At 43.0% G+C, this 14816-nt stretch overlaps 1 protein-coding gene across 2 annotated transcripts in view; it reads left to right on the top strand.

The window, feature by feature from the left end:
* The window catches only part of CEP112 (centrosomal protein 112), a 275736-nt gene extending 261913 nt beyond the window's left edge, over positions 1–13823 (top strand). For both annotated transcript variants that reach the window (XM_019542365.1, XM_019542364.1), the window contains 3 exons: positions 9561–9662; positions 11886–11950; positions 13382–13823. In XM_019542365.1, coding sequence (XP_019397910.1) covers positions 9561–9662; positions 11886–11950; positions 13382–13385 — 171 coding nt within the window. In that variant the 3' untranslated portion in view covers positions 13386–13823. The remainder of the gene's footprint in view (positions 1–9560; positions 9663–11885; positions 11951–13381) is intronic.
* The last annotated feature ends 993 nt before the right edge of the window (positions 13824–14816 follow it).

Genomic DNA, 14816 nt, shown 5'->3' with positions numbered 1-14816 from the left:
GACTGATGAAAGACTGACGCAAAGTACCTATTTAATAATTGGATCCAGTTTGTGTTTTTTAATGGGCTGCGGAAAGCATCTGACCCACTCTAGAACTCCTGGTGCTGGCGTGCCTCTTGGGTCATCAGCTCTGTGACGCCTTCATGCACGAACAAGGCAGATCTGTGAGGAGGCCAGGCCAGCCCGGCACCTTCAGAAGTGGAGACTACAGAGAAAAGAAGCTGCCAGGGCTTTTCCTAAGCCACGGAGATGAAGATGCCGAAGCACCCAGCAGAAGAGACCTTGCTCCTCAAAGATGCTCCTTTGCTTCATCCGTAGAGGAACAAGACCTCCCAGAACTTAGCAAGCTGCCAAGGCATCCCAGAGAAGACACTGCAGAAAGTTAACAACTCGGGCCGTTTGAAAGCAGGCAACCATAGGAGAGAGAGTTGCTGGGTTTGGAATACGGTTGCAGGGCTGAGCTTTGAGTAATTCAGGTAAGTATGCAAACCTTTAAGCATGACATCATTTTATGCCCAGCGGTTCAGTTTCCTCTATTTAGTACAAGGGTAAATGTGAATAGTTCACCTTTTATGTTCCGAACTTGTCATGTGACCAACCAAAAGTCACTTTACTTATTTGTGGCAAATTTAGCTTTCAGTTGCTTCCATTGACCTCAAAGATGATTGATGGTCGAATTTCAAACCTCGCACACCAGCCACAAACCTGAGTAAACAAAAAAGCAGTGTGGCAGCTTAATATTAAAACCCTTCCTGGGGGTTGCTGGATTAAATCAACTCATCAAGATGAAGAAAAAGAGAAGCTTTCCTAGGGCAGCAGAAGAGCTTTCACAATGACCTGCCCCATCCAGCACACCAAGGGCTGAAGAACTGCAGTTTCAAACATCTCTCAGATATAAAAGAGTGCAACATCTGTAGGTCCTAGAGAGGCTATAAAAGAACAAGCAAACCTTTAGGACCAAAACCCTCCTTCAGAAATAGCCCTCGTTGGTCTAAATACATGTTAAAAATGAACCTTCCTCATCACAATTAGCATATATTAGCCCACTTTATGTGGTGTTTTTAGTTACAAAGAAGTAATTTAGACTTTCACCATGATCTATTTTAATCTTGTGGGTCAATGAACCTTCATAATAACTTTAGCCAACAATACCAGCATGTTGCTTATCATTATATGACAGGAAACAGCTGGGATCTTATTTACATCCCATTGTGATGCAATTATTAGTGAATGTAGTTGAAAGTAAGATATTTTCAACAGATTGCCTTAACAAGCACATGCAATAGTGGCATTTTGAAAATCAGGTTCATTACAAAAAAGGGCTTGTAGCTTTTCACTGAAATGCAGCAAGAAATCATTGCAAGAATCAGCCTCAAGCAAATCCTTCAGCTACCAGGAATTGTTTCTCTCTGTCTCTCTCTTTTCCCTCCCAGCCAGCATAGTAATCTGTGTCTGGACTCTGAAGCATGGTACATATTTCTTCATGACTTTCCAAGAATTGCCTTCATGAAAAGCAACTGGCTAGCTTCAGCCTCTGCTGGTTTGCACTGTCAAAAATGAATAACAACTTTATGAAAGCATGTGGTTAGATTGCTCTGATTGCACTGGCCGGCAGTGGCCCGCTACAGAATTTGTGTGTGCCTGTTGCACTTACAGAGCAATATCTTAACTGAAGTTTGTGTTACAAATATTTTAAATGAAACTCATGTGGCTTCTAGAAAGTGTAGAGAGAGAAAATATGTAAAGAGGAAGACTGGCATGTGTCTAGAAGTCATTGCAGATGAAATATGCCCTGATGGGAGCTAGTACAAGAATTTTTTTTTGACCCTAAGTATCTGTGTTTGTGTTGCACCTCAGATGGGACTGGGACACATGGCAGAGCCTTGAAATATTGCTATAAATAAGTAGACTGGGACCTCTGGCCACCGAAGTGGATAACCAGGAGTTTTCACATAAATGCGGGGGGAGGCTGCAGCCACCGTTGCCATAAATTAAATGACATCCACAGCACAGCTTGTACTCCTGGAGCCTTTAGCCAGAGCTGGGGCACTGGCCTCATTCCCTGAAATTCATCTCTCCATGTGCAGTCCAGTTTTTTAAGCATTGCGCTTTTTGGGGTGAATTAATGCATCGTCTCTAGCTTTGTGGTTGTGCAAGTCATCCAGCACAACTGGTAAAATGGGCCTTTCAATTTTTTAAGCTTCTGAAAATAAAACCATTTAGCTGTTCCAGCTGTCTGTTTCTTCTCTGGTCTCACTAAGAACACGTGTAACACATGTTGAATGAGCACAAATATACATGCATCAAGAACCCCACCCAAAACGAGCGCTTGGCTCAAAAAATATTTATCCTGGCAAAGCATGTGTGCATGCACACACACTGTTTTTCGGCACTCATAGAAATAATAGCATAAATTTATCTGAATTTTAAAAAAATATATAAATCTTAATCATAATTTCTCTCACACTCTATGTTCAAAGAAGGTTTTGTTTGTTTCAGAATTATTCCTGTTTTTCTTTGTGCTTGTCTTTGTCTTTATATTTACTTTCTCTTGGTGGTGTGTGGAAAGGATTTATGGATGGGAGTCTCCTGAACTGTCACCAGAGGTGCCTATCTCATTCCCTTTGCACGATCATTGTAAATAATACACATTTGGCAAGATTTGCTTTTTCCAAAAGAATATAATTGGCACTTCTTTAAGGGAGCTCTAATTTATTTCTAGTTGTCAAATGTTTAAGCATGTGCATTCTTTAAAGAGAAACTGGAAGTCATAACTCATCTCACTTTCAAATAAATAAAACCTGCCCATTTTGATTTGTAGTCCTGATGGCAAAACTTCTTGGCAGATTTGAATCAGATTGTATCTGAAACTTGATTAGCATGAAATGGTGTGTGAATTCACTCTTATGGAAATTTCCAGTTAAAAGTTTTAAAGAGCACTCTGCGAGTCTGTCCTCTAGTGAATATCCTCTTTGGATTTAGTTATAAATTTAGGCCCTAATCTAGAAAAAACCCATAAGCATGTACTTAACTATACGCAGGTGGTTTGTCCTGGTGAAGTCAGTGGAACAACTCGCACGTACTAAGCTGAGGACAGGGAAGGTTCCAGTTCAGCAAAGGTGTTTACACACGCGCGTAGTCTTGCTGAATTAAACGAGCCTGCTCACAAGCTTCAGGACAGAGCTGAAAAGTGATGTCAGTGCTTTGCTGGCTCAGGGTTTCAGTGAATACATTAACATTGGGAAGATGCATGGTGCTATCCCACTCTAGCTGACATATCTCAATATACCACTACTTAGTAATAATGGTACATGAGGAACCCTTGAATATAGGCTGACTAACTACATATCCTACCACGACACACTTCTACAGCAGCCACGCCCAGTTTTTCTGAAAATTTCACCTTCCTGTAATAAAATCAACTAATATTTTATCTTCCTTTTATTTGCAAATGGTGATGCTGTTGCTCCACTGTGATTCTTCACTTTGGAGTGCAGTAATATTTGGATATTTTGTTTAGGCTCTCAGTTGTGTTCACTTCCCTTGTCTTCAACCAGGGACATGTTCTAAATCTCTTAGGTCTGTTTTCCTAATCACTGCAATGGGAATGAGCACTGCAGTTTGCCTAATCTCAATTCCTCCTTTTCCATTTCCATTTTTTAAACTGCTCCACTCAAACGTTCCCACTTTTGATTCATTACTTCCATGGTTATCTGCTTAGGTGTGTGAAGAAGTACATCCAGTTTGTAGGAAGTGACTTAATTTGATGTTTGGCACTGCAGTAGTGTAAAATACATTGCTAGCCAGCCAACTTTATGTAGCTGCCTATTATGACCCCTCTGTATGAGAGAGCACTAAAGTAACAGCAACCTTACATTTCCCCCATGTAGTAGGATCAGTAATTCATAAAGATGAGTTTGCTCTTCAACTGGATCATGAAATGTGTTCGAATTCACAATAGACATACATGGTCCTACCTTGACTCATTTCACCTTCATCATATCAACATAATCTGGGTGCTGATGGTGCTGGGCACCGATGGTCCAGATAATCTGTTGGGATCTGCAATTTCCTCCTGGGGTTCCACAGAGGGAGGCGTAGCGACCTGCTCAAGGTCACTTGGGATGTCAGAGCTGGGCAGGGATCTTTTCTTCCAGGTTCCAGGCCAGCACCTTCACCCCCCGGCCATCCTTCCTCCACCGTGGTCCCAACCCGACACCTAATCACCTATCCAAAAAGCATATTTCCAGACAAGTGTCATATCAGCCAGAAGTCCTTTAAATTGTCAGCACTGAATTAATTTTTGAAGGCTCTGGACTTATAAGTACTTTAAAGCAAATGGATCTACTGTTGGCAAAGCATTTTTTAGGATGGCAGTTAAGTTCTCACTGCTTCTTTCTACTGCTTTTTTTTCCCATTTAAGTAGGATCAAGCTTTGCATATACACATGAATCAGAAGGAACAATCATCTAGTTACATGAACATAACAGTGGCCTTTAAGAAATGAATTGTTATGTTTATACAGCTACGTTATCCGGGTGTTTTGAAATTCCTTGGTCTCGATGCTCCATTTCTGTTCTCAGAGATGACTACCAGTCAGCCTCCATATCTACTGTTATGGCCTCCTCCCAGTAGCATCAAAGTGCAAAAACCTCTGAGGTTGTACAGGAGCAGGCCTTAAATAGGTTGCTTGTGGTATGTACAAGGTAGCATCTTGTGCAGTGTAATTGTTTTAAAGGCAAAGGACCACCGGGGTGTGTTTGGAAACAGCATCCCAGATCAGAGCTCTGTGCTTAGTCCTTGTCTTCATCTGGGAAGCATTGTTATATCTGCCAGAAACTTTTCTCCCTACAGCTGCAATCGCAGCTCTAATCCTCCGTCTAGTTGCATGCTCTTAGAGTGCTAGTGTTTCAGAGGAATTTGATAAAACAGCCATCACCCAAACTCCCCAGGGACTCACGATTATTACACAAACAACGTACCAGGGCAACACAGGCCTGAGAAGCCTGAGTCACAAGAATTTCTTGTGTGGCAGCATCCTTTGCTTACAACTGGGCCTTTAGAAATGCCCTTTGTCCGTTTTAGGTTGGCAGTTAGTTAAAATATTAATCTTAAGAGTAGGGGAAAGTTAATAAAAAAAATAAAGGAATACGAAAATGATTCCTGCAGCTGTTGATATTCTTTTTCCTTACTGCCTATAAATTAGTCCCAACATGGCTATAAATTAGGCCCTGTAATGTGGCTGTGGGCATTCTTGGGAGGTACCAAAAATGCCATTGGAGCAGTGCATGGATATGACAAAAACAGCAGACATAGTAGTTTGAAACTCCTGTGCCTTGGCCCTTAATCTTTAAATTTTCTTAGCTCTTTAGGAGTGTGGTGGCAGAGCAGTTAAGGGTATGTCAAAGAGCCATACGATTACTCAGCGCTCCAGACTGAAATGAGAGAGGCCTGGTGAGAGCCTCTGGGTTAGGGTCAGAGGGGTGAGCAAATAAGCGGGGTGGTGTGGTGGGGTCTGCTATAGACCAGCAGACCAGGAGGAAGCGGTGGATGAGACTTCTTCAGACAGCTAGCAGAAGTTTCCCAGTCATGGGCCCTGGTTGTCATGGGGGACTTCAGTCCCCCTGACATCTGCTGGGAGGGTAATACGGCAGTGCGCAGGCAATCCAGGACGTTTTTGGAGAGTGTTGGGGACAACGGCCTGGTGCAAGTGCTGGAACGGCCAAATAGGCCATGCTCTTCTTGACCTGCTGCTCACAAAAGGGAAGAATTGGTGGGGGATGTAGCAGTGGATGGCAGCAGTGACCCCAAGAGGACTGAGATCAGGATCCTGAGGAAAGGAAGATGGAGAGCAGCAAAGTAAGGACCCTGGACTTCAGAAAGGCAGCAGGATCCCCTGGGAAACCAGAATGAGGGGGAGAAGAATCCAGGAGAGCTGGCTGTACTTGAAGGAGGCTTTACTGAGAGTGCAGGAACAAACCATCCCAATGTACAGGACAACTAGCAAGTATGGCAGAAAACCAGATTGGCTTAGCAGGGATCTCTTCAGTAAACCAAATCACAAAAAAGCAACTTATAAGAAGTGGAAACTTGGACAAATAACTAGGGAGGAGTATAGGAGCATTGCTCAGGTGTGTAGGGATGAAGGCAGGAAGGCCAAAGCTCAATTGGAGTTGCAGATAGCACGGACGTGAAGGGTAATAAGAAAGGTTTCTACAAGTGTGTCAGAAGAGGAAGATCAGGGAAAGTGTGGGTCCCTTACTGAATGGTGGAGACAACCTTGTGACAGGGGATGCAGAAAAGGGTGCAGTACTCAGTGCCTTTTTTGCCTCAGTCTTCACAGGCAAGGTCAGCTCCCAGACTACTGCACCTGGCAGCACAGTTTGGGGAGGAGGTGAGCAGCCACCAGGCAAAAGAACAGGTTAGGAACTATTTAGAAAAGCTGGATGTATACAAGTCCATGCGGCTGGATGGGATGCACCCAAAGGTGCTGAGGGATTTGGCTGATGTAACTTCAGAGCCATTGGCCATCATCTTTGAAAACTCATGGCAATAGGAGAGGTCCTGAATGATTGGAAAAGGGCAAACATAGTGCCCATATTTAAGAAAGGGAAGAAGGAGGATCCAGGGAACTCCAGACCAGTCAGTCTCACCTCAGTCCCTGGAAAAATCATGGAGCAGATCCTCAAGGAAGCCATTTCTAAGCACTTGGAGGAGAAGGAGGAGATTAGGAACAGTCAGCGTGGATTCACCATTGACAAGTCATACCTGACCAACCTGACTGCCTCTATGACAAGATGACTGGCTCTGTGGATGTGGGGAGACTGGTGGCTGTGGTGCACCTTGATTTTTAGCAAGGCTTTTGATACGGTCTCCCGCAGCATTCTTGCAGGCAAGCTAGGGAAGTACAGGCTGGATGAATGAACCGTAAGGTGGACAGAAAACTGGCTGGAGCATCAGGCTTAGACAGTAGTCATCAAGGGCTCAATATCTAACTGGCAGCCAGGATCAGGAGGAGTGCCCCAGGGGTTGGTCCTGGGGCCAGTTTTGTTCATCGACCTGGAAGATGGCAGAGTGCACCCTTAGCAAGTTTGCAGATGACACCAAGCTGGGGGGAGCAGTAGATATGCTAGAGGATAGGGCTAGGATTCAGAGTGATCTAGGCAAATTGGAGGATTGGGCCGAAGGGAACCTCATGAGGTTCAAGAAGGACAAGTGCAAAGTCCTGCACTTAGGATAGAGCAATCCCTTGCACCGGTGCAGGCTGGGGGCTGATGGGCTGGGCAGCAGCTCTGCAAAAAAGGACCTGGGGGTTACAGTGGACAATAAGCTGAATATGAGCAAACAGTGTGTCCCTGTTGCCAAGAATGGCATCCTGTGCTGCACTGGCAGGAGGTCAAGGGAGATGATTCTTCCCCTCTATTCAACACTGGGGAGGCCACATCTGGAGTCCTGTGTCCAGTTTTGGGCCCCCACTACAGAAAGGATGTGGACAAGTTGGAGAGAGCCCAGCAGAGGGTGGCAAAATTGGTGAGGGGGCTGGGGGACATGACTTATGAGGAAATACTGAGGGAACCAGGGTTATTTAGTCTAGAGAAGAGGAGACTGAAGGGGGATTTAATAGTAGCCTTTGGGTTCCTGAAGTGGGGGGTTGCAAAGAGGATGGAGCTGGGCTGTTCTCAGTGGTGGGAGGTGACAGAACAAGGAGCAGTGGGCACAAGTTGCCCCAAGGGAAGTTGAGGTTAGATATTAGGAAAACTTTTCTCACTAGGAGGGTAGTAAAACACTGGAGCAGGTTACCCAGAGAGGTGGTGATAGCTCCATCCTCGGAGGTTTTCAGAACCCTGCTAGACAAAGCCTCGGTTGGGATGATGTAGTTGGGGCTGGTCCTGCTTGGAGCAGGGGTTAGACTAGATGTGACCTCCTGAGGTCCCTTCCTGCCCTCATTTTCTATGAGTCGATGTCACTATTATGACTCCTGAGATGGGCGTTCAAGCCCCACTCTGGACTTGTGTCAGAGTTATCCCTGGCTAACGCAGCTGTACTTGCTCATTTGGGCTAGGGAATGAAGGCCGCTGGGCCTGATGCTTGCTGCATCACTCCATTGTGGCTGCAGTAACTGTCCTGCCTTACCCATGCTGGCCTTACAAAAGGATGTTTGACTCGCTGTGATTTCCTTTTGAATCTTTTATCATTTAAAGATTTTTACTCGGTGCCCACTGAAAGCAACCGAAGTCCTTCCATTGACTTAAGTAAATACTGAATCCATGTGTAAATGATCCATTGATCATTTATGTGCAGATAAAATCACTTCATGGTTTCCTCCATTGTCAGGATGGAGACAAAAATTCCCATTGATATTTGTATGCATATATAACAAAGAGGTGCTAAGATAGTATACTTCCTTGTTAGATATCCTCATTCTTATGTAAGGAAATCGCACCTTTGTCTTTTGAAGATGCCCATTCCAAGTCCACACATTTAAAAAAATTTTGTGAGTGTTTGAATCCCCATCTAGGTCTTGAACTCATTGTAATGAAAAGAGAAAGGTCAAGGAGAAGGCAATATCATGTGGAATCTGTTAGGGTATCAGATAACGTGCCTAGAAATTGCTGTAAAATTATCTTTCCAAAATACTTTGCTTCTCCTCAAGTTAGTACTTTTAGAGCTTAGTTAGAAAAGTAGATGAGCTGCTTGAACTACGGTTCAGTGAATGTGACTGAAAAATGTGCTATGAAGGGCAAGGAACAACTTGCAAATTTTGCATAAAATAATATCTCCAAGGCAAGCTCCTCAGAATACCTAGATGGGTATTGACAAGTCATTAAACTCTTCTGACTGCATCACTCAGCTGGAGGGCATCAATAGCACTGGAATGAAGTCCAAGAAGAGACCAGATGCAAATAAAGAATAGTCACATCCGTGGAAAAAAATCCTCCTTACAAAACTTCTCCACTTCAAAGCATTAAAAAAAAACAGACATTGAGTTATTTCACTTGTGTGTGGGGACTACGATACAAGCAGCACGTTCTTGCTTGATCTAGCTCCTACCAAAGCCACCAGAGCACATTAGTAGGTGGTAACCTCATTGCCCCTTCCTCCTCTTGGCCTTCCTTATTCTCCTTTGCTCTTCTACAAAGGTTTGCTAACATTTTTCTCTTTTCCATGCCCACAGTAAAACACATTTGGAGATGGTTATCGGTGCTACTGTCATTACTAAGTGACATGAGAGCACAGGGCAGGAGGTTCTTGATTCCTAAGCCTGCAGCCAGTATAAAGGGCAATGATAGGAGCAGAAAGGCACTGCCTGCCACTTGACCCAAAAAGGAGACACCATTTCAGTGGCAATAGTGGTGGCTGGATCTTGGTTGTCGCAGCTCTGTTCACTCGTACCGATTCTGTTCTCTGCTCTGTGCCTCCATTTTCTTCCACCCAAATCAGTCCTGCCCTGTGTCCAAATTGGGAGAGATTACTCTGAGAAGAAACTGGCTGTGAAGACACAATCCTGCCTCTAAGATTAGTTTTAATCTTAGCATTTAAATTTCTCTGTTCCATTTCAGATCACCTATATTCGACAAGAATATGAAACCAAACTCAAAGGTCTAATGCCAGTGTCTCTGAGACAGGAACTCGAAGATACCATTACGTCTTTAAAATCTCAGGTAAAATCTCAGCATCTAGTTAGCTCCCATTTTAGTATCCAGATAAAACATGTCTCTCTTTAAAAGGCAGTTGTGACTGGATTATATTTGGCAGTACAACACATTGAATTGATGTCAGGAATAAACTGACAAGATTTCAGTACTTGTCACACACGCCCGTCTTCCAGTGGCCAGGAGGAGGGTTCCCTCCCTCGACTCCTTGGTAGGCAAAGTGTCATCTCTCTTGATTCAAGACATTTGCCTTAAAGATCTGCAGAAAGCAGAAAATAAATCAGGGATAATGTTTCAGCCTTTCAGGAATGACCTCTTCAGGGGAGGGTACATCTAGCTACCATCTATTAGCACCGTTTCTCTAGGGAGAACCGTTTCAGCATGCATTGGAAGGGACCCTTTTGTTTCCTTTGCAACCCAGACAATGAACCATCCCACAAACCTGCTGCATTCGTTGTTAAATGTAATAATGTTAATGTGAAATATTTCTATTTCTGTAAGGCCCCTGACTTGGTACTGCAATATGTTTTAATAAGGAACAAAAATTACCCCAATTCAATGAGTTACACATGATAGAAATTGCAAGCTGCTTAAGTGTGGCATTAAAATTTCATTATAAAGAGGGAATCATGTTCAAGTTCAGTCATGTCTTTCTGTTGGGCCATTATGTAATCTTATTTATCAGGGACCTGAAAACCCCCCCATAAATTTATTACAAAAAAATCTACAACAGCACAAGGATATTGGAGAGAGGTAACTATTAAAGAGGGCAGGTAGGTCCCTGATACAGAGTGATCTGGGCTGTGGTAAGTTAGGTGCAATGAAAACATGGTGCAGTGCAGCCAAATGTTAGTTCCTACATTTAAGAACAACTAATGTTGGTCATACTTATAGGAAAAGGGGTTTAGCTTGGGAAGTAGCGACTGAAATGGGTGTGAGGATCATAAGCCATCACCTGAACATTAGGTCCTAGTATGATGCTGTTCTTAAAGGAGCTACTGTGATCCTTGGACATGCAAGCTGCCCTGGGCAGGTTGTACTGGCTCTGTACTTAGCAACACTGTGACTCTTCCTGCACACTATGTCCTGTTCTTCCAGAAGGATGTTGAAAACATGACGTGACTTCTGAGAAGAACGAGAGTTTTATGTTCCTGTGGCACCAGTGAATTGTTAAGGTTGCAGATACTCTTTTTCATGAAGAAATTCCCAGTGGCAACAATAGACAGTCTAGTTTAAGTCTTTGTGGGGAAAAAAAAAGAGTTAAAAATCTACCAGGGAAATATGTTGCCAGTTGATAGTAAAAAAATGTTTTAAAAGTCTACAATTAACTGGTAGTAAGGATTTCACTGGGACAAATATAAGACTACCACACATTCCAGTGAGTTAAAAAACGGAACTGAATATCCCGTTTGCATCAGCAGCATTTCAAAAGAGTAAAAGTAACTGCGCACTCTTCGACTGGGTGTTAACCCAGAAATGCATACCTACTGGCTGCATTTGCAACAGTATGCAGTAGTTGGAGACTGTTGGGGAAATCAGGTTCTTGTCTGAAGTGCAGGTATCCTGGTCTGAAAATTGTTGAAATTCCTGTTTGAAAACATCAGACAAGGCGGGCAGTGGAGTCCCTGCACCTGTCAGAATTATGAACATTTCCAGGGAGCTGAGGAGGCAAGGTCCGGTAACGCAACCCGATGCTGTTAGACGGAAACAAATAGGAAAACTGGCAACATTTTCTAAAACTTCAGTAAAATAGAAAGCACATTGCTACAGCGGTCTTTCTCCCGCCCCCTGTACTCTTTATGGCTACCTACGTAGGAATAATAACCGTTGCACCCATAATAACCATGTGTACCCATAGGGCAGGTGAATACTATTATTAGCATTTTTCAGATCGGGAAACCAAGACAAATGAGCAAAGTGACTTTCTCAGAGTCAGAGCCCAGGGGTAGGGTTTGACTCAGTGCCATGCTTCGTCCACCTGTTACATCACTGAGAACAGGTCCAGGTTCAAAATCCATCTTGGCTTCCTGGGATCAGAAAGGCTATGGGTACATAGTCCAGGGCAACCATCCTAGCATCTTCCTGTGAAGCATTGTTGAAGCCTAGCTTGTGATCCTGGTGCTATTCTATCTTACCAGCATACAAAGGGTTTAGACAGTATAATCAGTCTGTGTGATATCCTGCTACATTATTCGTTAGATTTTTGTGCACCATTTTCATGTATTTTTGCAGGTAAACTTTCTGCAGAAGAGAGCATCTGTCCTACAGGAAGAACTGAATTCCTACCATACCAGAAGGTAGGTAAATATCTTCCGATCAGTTTGTACCGTTTCGCACCTGTGGGCCCCAGTTCTTGAAGTTTTACAGCTTAATTAAAATGCTCCAATATGGTTGCAGTTTAAAAAGAACCTTATTTTCGGTAAACAAGCTGTCTCTGACAAGTTACCCAGTGCTTAGTCAGTACTCTTAGAGCAAGATTAGAGAACTTGCAGGTGCATTATAAGTCTGGGACTTGCCTCAGTGTTCGTGTTGAGACAGTGGCTCGCTGCACAGCTGTGGGCCTGTGGTGATGCCGCTGCCTTTTAAGATAGAGAATGATGATGCAATTTTTAATATTACAGATCACCTCTTCAAAGTACCGGATCTTCGTGAGCTTTAGCTTTGTTTCAAACACTTACGCCCTTCAAAATAAATGGCTGCAAGTGTTGCAACAGCAATAAAAGACTCTCTGTACCTTAAAACGAATGAGTCATGTGGATAAGTGAATAAAAAAAACCCCCTTCCATTGAGTCTTTTTATCCCTATAGGGCTTGTTGATATGTCTGTATCTCACATGAGGATACCTGTATATAACAGGATGTGAGCATAAAAGCAGATGATATTTTAATGCAAATCATGTAAGACATAAAACTAGTTTGAAAATATTTATCTGGAGGAGCCTTTTGACATTTTCAGTGTTGTAAGCTGCTGATAAAACATGGATGGGTACCGGTATACAATGTACTGTCTCCCTTAGATTATTCTGTATCTAATATAAGCAGCACTGTCAGGTAAACAGAAAGATGTCAAGTGTCCTATGAGCCAGGTACTTGCCATCTTCATTCTTAGGGAAGTAGATGGCTAGAAAATAGCTAATATTCGACGAGCGCAGTCACTGCATTAGATGTAGCTCAGTAACAGCCACAAAAGATGAGCATCGAATCTGAATGTGGTTTACGTGATAGGATTGTAGAGAGGGAAGGTCACAGAATGAGTAGGCGTGAAACATTAACTTCATCATCTTACCCTTGCAGATGGACTTAAGGTTGCACGCATTGGAGAGACACTTGCACTGCTACCATCTTTGCTGTGGTTAAACTGAGTATTTCCACTGCTAGGCTTGTCAGGCCATGACTACACTGACACAGAGTGGGCACTAACACAGCCTAATGCACATTCATTTAGGACCTCACATTGGAGGTACTAAACTGAATGCGCATTAGGAAAAGTGCATTACTGCATGTGTAGACGCACCCATTATTACTTTTCTCTTAATCCTGGTTCCCTGGGGTATACCTTTTGTTGTTAATGCAGTGCCTTGGTGTACCTGGCAAGCTCGTCACCACAGGAATTGAGCATAAAAGTATACAAAGCCCAACATAATGGGGAAGTGGTCCTAATAAGAGCCTTTGGACACCCCTGCATTACAAATAAGAAGATATAACTAATGAGGACATTTTAATTTTCAGGTAATTGCTGGAGCAGATGACTCTGTTCAAGTGTCAAATGGACTTCTTTCAGCAGGTTTGAAGATTTGGATCTTGTAAATTAAAGAGTGAGATCAGTGGCTGTTTTGTTAGCACAGAAAATGCAATTAAGTTCATGAAAGCCCATCCATTGTTCATGCCAGCATTTTTGAGTTGTATCTTACTTGAATTATTTTTTATCATTATTACAAATTTAAACTTTTGATATATTGCGTGTGTTTGTGTGAGTGCTGACTATACTTACTGAAAAAACTAAAATCGCTCTGCGAATATGTGTTTTATTACTTCCTAGTGTCATTTTTATTCACTTTTACACATGAAGAAATCACGTTCCAATTATTATTGTTGCCCCAAATATTTTAACATATTTCACGTTGTTTTTTGTTCATATGTTTACATAATATTAAAATATTCTTTTGTACTCTTTTTGTTTTGACATTGTTTGTGTTCCCTGAACATTTCATTTGCTTAAATAGCCATGCTGTTTAATGGGATTTTGCATTTTCTTTTGTTTGGAAAATACTTCAAGCTGCATCCAAGGAAAAATTGTGTTATGACAATGGAAACACCACAGATGCTGGATGCAGTCACTTAAGGGCAGTCGGTGAGAGCTCTTCCACCAGGCAGTTGTAGGAAAGTGGGGAGGATCTTCTTCATTTGTTGATAAAATGCAATATTATAACTGTCGGTATGCGATGTATTTTGAAAAGCTCTGGAGCATGTAGGGATCCTGGTTCTTTAAACGTGCACCCATGCTTAACTTAAGTTATCTGAATAGTCCCACTGAACTCCTCGGTGCTTTGTAGGGGCTTGATGCCAAGCGGATGCTTAAGAGTTTGCAGGATAGGAAGCATTGAAACAATGGAAAGAAGGCATGCAACACCTGATTGGAAGTCCTCATTGCCTTGCAAATTTTGGCTCTTATTATCTGGTAGGTGCATTATTGGAAGATGCCCGTTACTATGTTTTGAATCCTGGAGTTTAGGAATGCCTCCAGTACGAAACGCTCTGTGTTCTTCCTCAGAGTAGTCTTTGGTCTTAAAAACCAGGATTCATGGTCTGGGATGGGAGGAGGAATTCCTGTTTTAATTCCAGCTATGACTCTGTATGACACCAGGGCCACAAAAATCAAACCCTTTCCTGTCTGTCTACACCTTCCCCACAGCAGTGGAATAAGTATATTGGCATTTGTACAGGGGTGTGAAAGTGAAGACCACTACGTGTGAAGCAGCAGCAATGCCGCCTGCCACGTGGGGCCCTGGGTGCTACGCTGAGTCATAGTTTCATAGTTGGTCGGGTTGGAAGAGACCTGAGCAGATCATCAAGTCTGACCCCCCTGCCATGGCAGGAAAGAGTACTGGGGTCAAATGACCCCAGCGAGGTGTACATCTAACCGCCTCTTAAAACCCCCCAGGGT

This window comes from Crocodylus porosus, unplaced genomic scaffold (assembly GCF_001723895.1).
Source record: "Crocodylus porosus isolate Cpor-Errol unplaced genomic scaffold, CroPor_comp1, whole genome shotgun sequence".
Classification (NCBI taxonomy): Eukaryota; Metazoa; Chordata; order Crocodylia; family Crocodylidae; genus Crocodylus; species Crocodylus porosus.
The sequence above is the reverse complement of the archived record's forward strand: the minus strand, read 5'-3'. Positions and strand labels throughout refer to the sequence as shown.